The sequence below is a fragment of the Ciconia boyciana genome, chromosome 6, assembly GCF_034638445.1.
Source record: "Ciconia boyciana chromosome 6, ASM3463844v1, whole genome shotgun sequence".
NCBI lineage: Eukaryota > Metazoa > Chordata > Aves > Ciconiiformes > Ciconiidae > Ciconia > Ciconia boyciana.
Genome location: NC_132939.1, coordinates 65,258,057 through 65,263,641, shown reverse-complemented (window position 1 = coordinate 65,263,641; position 5,585 = coordinate 65,258,057). Strand labels below are relative to the sequence as shown.

At 60.2% G+C, this 5,585-nt stretch overlaps 1 protein-coding gene across 1 annotated transcript; it reads left to right on the top strand.

The window, feature by feature from the left end:
* The first annotated feature begins 2,306 nt into the window (after positions 1-2,306).
* On the top strand, positions 2,307-4,221 carry SIX6 (SIX homeobox 6). Its single transcript, XM_072864855.1, has 2 exons — positions 2,307-2,878; positions 4,053-4,221. Exons 1-2 carry the CDS (start codon positions 2,307-2,309, stop codon positions 4,219-4,221), a joined length of 741 nt encoding a protein of 246 aa, XP_072720956.1.
* The last annotated feature ends 1,364 nt before the right edge of the window (positions 4,222-5,585 follow it).

Here is a 5,585-nt window from a genome sequence, read left to right as displayed (position 1 = left end):
CTGAGCTGCTCAATTGACTGGCGGAGAGGACAGGGATGGGGTGGAAGGATCTCCCTCAGCAATGTTTATAGATGATATTTTCCTCTTCTCTGATTTTTTTTCTTCCCCGTTTTCTCCTAAGCGGATCGGCAAATCAAACCTGGGTCTGTAAAGTAAAGCCGAAGAGTCTCCCCTTTTATTTTTTAAGTTTCCGTGGAGTGTCTCTGAACTCGGGAGTTTTGTGTGTGCTTTTATGTCTCCCCAGCTCTGTCGGGTTTTATGAAAATGAGCAGTATTGAAAGCTTTTCCATCCCGCTAGCTGTGAGCCTCACATAAATGATGTAAATGGCTCGAAGGGTTTTTTTCAAGTGAACTGTGTAGATCTGTGAAAATAATATCAGGGTTTTCCGTCAGAATGAGCTTAGCACTGTACTGAGGCGTACCATAATCTGACCCGACACCTCCGACCATCTGCGCTATCTATCTGCCTTCTGATTTACCAAATCTTCACAAGCAAAAGACAAATTGTACTTGATACTAAAGAAAAGACGGCGAGCCCCAGTCCAGCTCCATTTCTGCGGAGAAATGATTGGAGAAAATGTAAATCTGTTTAATTTCGGTCTACGGGCAACTAGCAAAGGAGCTTTCTTAAAGAAGGGAAGACAGGGAAACAAAAAACAATAAGAAAAAAAAAAACAAAGAGGAAAAGAGAAGGGGGAAAGAGACAACAAGAAGATATCAAATTAAGAAGGCATTTCTTTGACAAGCGTTCTAGAAAAAAAATGCATCGCAAAGAGCAGAGGAGAGAACATATTGAGCTTAATTCAAAATATATGCTGCCTTTCCGAGCACGGTCCCTAATGTTCCGGGGAAGAAATTGCCACTGAGCAGCTATGTGTACAATAAAGAGCGGCTTCTTGATTTTTTCTTTCCCCCCCCCTTTTCTCCAGAAAACAAATCGCATCCTCACAGCTCAGAAAGCGATTTCGTTCCTGCCCCGGGACGGCGGGAGGTGGTCCCGCTCCTCCGAGGGGACGGCCGGGCGCCCACCTCGCCCCCAGCCCCGCGGTCGCTCGCCCGGGGGGGGGGGAAATCCGCGGGGAATGATTACTAGTAGGGGATCAATATTTCAAAAGATTCCTGAAATCTGCTTTAAGTCGCTGTCCTGACCTACAAATGACTTCTCACTCCCCGCCACTATTCTCGGCGTCTATTCAGGGCCATTCAGCCGAAAACAATAAGGTTTTAAATGTTAAAAAAAAAAAATTTATAAAGCTTTAGTTGAAGGGAGAAGGGCGCTGGGCTCTTCGCAGAGAATTCCTCATCTTAACAGAGATGGGAAGTGACCCGCAGGACGAAGGGGGAGAGTTTTTCCCCAAATCTCGGCTCTTCCCGCGGTCCTCCCGCTGCACCCACCGTCGCTGACACTCCCGGCATCGCTGTCACCGTTATGCAGCCGGTTTTTGTCTCATTTCTCAGCCCTGCCTTACCCCCCTCTCCGACCCCGGGTGCGCCGAGCTCTGTGCGTGCAGCCCCAAGGCCGGACCCCACAGCTCTGCCGGGGAGGGTGTAGGGGGGTCCCGGGCATCCCATGGCGGGGGCCGCTCCCTCCAACTTTCGGGCAGCAAACGGCAGCGGGTGCCCCCTTCTCCGCCTTGCAGCCTGCCGCTGCCGCGGCGGGCGAGCTGCTCTGCCCCTGCCCGCGGCCGAAGGGCAGGGCGGCGGGGTGGCGGCCCCAGGGAGCGGGACGGGACGGGACGGGACGGACGGACGGACGGACGGGGCGCCCCGGGGAGCGGAGCCGGGCGGGGAGCGGAGCGGGGCGGGGAGGTGCTGCCGGCCGGCGGCGCGGGGCCTTCCGCCGTGATTGGCAGCGGCTGACAGTGAGTGGCAGCCCCGCCATGGAAACCCGGGAGCCAATCTGCCGAGCCCGGCAGCGAATCAGCCGCTCCCGCAGCAGCGCGGCGGCGGCGCGGAGCTGGGCTGGTGCCTTTTCTTTTTCCCTTTTTTTTTTTTTTCCCCCCTTTTTTTTTTCCTTTCCTCCCTTCCCTCCCTCCCCCCACGCCCGCCCTCCCCCCCGCTCCATCCTCCTCCGCCTCGCCCCTGCCCACCGCCCCCAGTCGCCGGAGCCGCCGAGCGCTCCCCATCGCCTCTCCGCCCTCCGCCGTCCCTCCCGCGGCAGCTCCGCCGGCGCCGGAGGAGGCAGAAGCGGAGCGAGGGGCGGCCGCCGGGGCCGCTGCCCGCTTCCCCGCCGCGGGGCTGTGCGCGGCGGCGGCAGGCGTCGCCGGGGGTGCGCGGAGCGCGGAGCGGAGCCCGGCGCCGCCTCCATGTTCCAGCTGCCCATCCTCAATTTCAGCCCGCAGCAGGTGGCCGGGGTCTGCGAGACCCTGGAGGAGAGCGGGGACATCGAGCGCCTGGGGCGCTTCCTCTGGTCCCTGCCCGTGGCCCCCGCGGCCTGCGAGGCCCTGAACAAGAACGAGTCGGTGCTGAGGGCCCGGGCCATCGTGGCCTTCCACACGGGGAACTACCGGGAGCTCTACCACATCCTGGAGAACCACAAGTTCACCAAGGAGTCCCACGCCAAACTGCAAGCCCTCTGGCTGGAAGCGCACTACCAGGAGGCGGAGAAGCTGCGGGGCCGACCCCTGGGACCGGTGGACAAATACCGGGTGAGGAAGAAGTTCCCGCTGCCCCGCACCATCTGGGACGGCGAGCAGAAGACACATTGCTTCAAGGAGCGGACGAGGCATTTGCTGCGGGAGTGGTACCTGCAGGACCCTTACCCCAACCCCAGCAAAAAGCGGGAACTGGCTCAGGCCACGGGACTTACCCCCACGCAAGTGGGCAACTGGTTCAAAAACCGCAGGCAAAGGGACAGGGCAGCAGCCGCTAAGAACAGGTAAGGTGCTGCCCGGCCCCTCGGGGCACAGGGCCCCCCCTTAGGGACGCTCGGCCCCCGCCGGCCGAGGCCGGGGGCTGGCGGGGCCGGTGCCAGGCTGCCGGCGGAGGCGACGCGGCGCCGGCGCTGGGGCGAGCCCCGCCGCGGGGGACGGGGAAGCGAGCCCGGGAAGTTTCTCCCCGGGAAATGCGGCGAGATGAAGTAGGAGCAGCGGGAAAACCCTACGGCTTTTTATTCATTTATTTCTTTTTCACAGCGGAGGGTCCCCGCCCGGGCTCCCCCTTGGCCGCTCTTCGGGGAGCGGGGCGGGGGAGAGGGAGAGAGACCGCCCGGGCACCGCGGCTGGCCAAGCTGCCGTGACCCCGGCAGGACCTGGCGGCAGAAAGGGCCGTATTCAGCGGCTAAGCGGAGAGAAACCCGCCTTCAAAGTTTCGCCCGGCCATATAGAAACCTATTTCCTATATGTCCGTCTGGAGCAGAGCCGGCAATGCCCCTCTGCGGGCCCTGCTGGGTCGCAGAGAGCCGCCTTGCCCTAAACCTCCGCCGGAGCCAGCCAGGACCGTCGCTCGGGATATTTTTCTTTTTTCTCTTCTCCCCCCCGCCCCCTTTTTTTTTAAATCTTAAACAACAAAATGCGCGGCGCTCCCCGACATTAGTGGCACAAGCAGACGCCCCGGGGGGCGGGGGAGGGAGCAGAGTCTCCCCGTTATCTCCTCTCCAGGGGCCCGGGGGGGCATTTCCACTCGTCACCCCGCCGGCCACTGCGCCCAGCCGGGCGGCCGCACGTCGGGGGAAAGGGTGCTGTCACCGGCAGCCCCTTTTTCATCGGCTGAGGGGCAGATGTAGGGCCTGCTGGAGCGGAGCCGCCGCCCGGGAGATGCTGCGGAGAACGACCCACCCTTCGGATGAGTCCCGCTTTGGGGACAGGCTGCGGAAGGGGGGGACAGCCGCCCCCCCGGGTGTGCCGGCCAAGGAGCGGGGCTGGCCCTGGGGTGGGCACCCAGTCTCTCAGGCAGAGCCGCCGGACTGGGATAACTGGCGTGAGCTGGAGGTGGGGGCAGCGGCGCGGGGGCGCCGGTCGGGGGAGTCCCCGGGGGGGAAGCGGGGGGCTGTCGGCCGGTCCCCGGGGCGCGGAGGGCCGGGCGGTGATGCTGTGTGTGCCGGTTCCTTGCAGGCTACAGCAGCAGGTCCTAACGCAGGGCTCGGTGCGCTCGCTGCAAGCGGAGGAGGAGAGCGGCGGGGAGGCGGTGGGGGCCGCCTCCAGCCCCGCAGCCAGCCTCTCCAGCAAAGCGGCCACCTCCGCCATCTCCATCACATCCAGCGACAGTGAATGTGACATCTGACAGCACCGCCATGACAAACCGGGGGGAGCGGGAGGTCCAGCTACCCGGTGCCTGCCTGCCTGCCGCCACGGCCGGAGCAGCGGGGCTTGCAATCGCCCGGCCGCGGTCACCAAACCCGGGGTACCGGGCGCTCCCCAGCCACACGCCGCCCGCCCGCGCCTCCCGCCCAGCCCCGCAGCAGACTGCGTTAAAAAACCTGATAAAAATCGTTGTCGCCTTTATTTCGAAGGATTTGCAGAATTGATGCCTAAAAAAAAAAAATTAAAGAAAGCCCACAAAACGTTAAAAAAACCCCCACAACAACAAAACAACGGAATGCCAAGTTGCAAAATGTCTGAGCGCCTGCCCTTATCCCGCGGGGGTGTTTCATGTTGAAAAGACGCTGTTCTTTTGGTTGGGTTTTGCTTTACTTTAAAGGGTTTTTATATATATATATATATATATAATGTTTATTTACTTATTTAAGGGATTGCTATGGTAGATTTTTTTCTATTATTATTATTATTAATTATTATTATTTTTGGCTTGTTCTCTATGTGCACAGGTGACTTGTAGAGCATGTGCAGGACGAAACTGTATGAAGCAGCCTAAAACCATAATAAAATATTTGGTGAACGACCCTTGCATCTGCTTTGAAATGCCGGTGTCGGTCTCAAGCCCGCCAGTTTAGGCAGAGCAGATCTCCGAGGCCACGGGTATTTCAGCATCAGCTCGGCAGGAACCGAACTAGCCGGGTCCCCGGGACCGGGGGTGATGTCTTTGCAAGGCAGGGAACCGGGGGGAGCCGGGGGGAGCCGGGGGGAGCGGGGCTGGGGACGGCGGAGGATGCGGGTGCCCGGGGAGGGGAAGGAGAAGGCATAGCCGCAGCTTCTCCTCTCCCAAGGGCTGAAGGCTTTTGGGATTATCGGCAGCGAATTTTCGGACAGGGAGGAGGAAAAAAGGAAGGGGGAAAAAAAAAGGGAGAGAGAAATGGCTGGGGACAGCCCAGCCGGGGAAACCAAGCTCCCTCCCTCTCCTGGCAAATGCAAGGAGAAGATGGGGAGTTAACAGCCCTCCGTGCCCGGGAAGGGCCGGAGCGGGGGCGAACTAACCCCAAATCCCGGCCCCTGCGGTGTGCCGGGGGCTGGCCCCACCACCCGCCTCCCTCGCTTTGTTTTGCGGCGGTTTTGCTGGAGGAGACCAAAGGCCAGGTCTAAGGAGCGTGCTAAGCTTCCCCCCCAGCAGAAGGACTTTATATTATACAATTTGACATTGATCTTTAAATCGCCTGAGCTGTGCTTTTTTTGTCTGCTCGGTCTCATCGCGTTTCCTTCCCTGTCCTCAGAGAGATGCCTCCCCGGTAAGCTGATTGCTCAGCTCGTTTT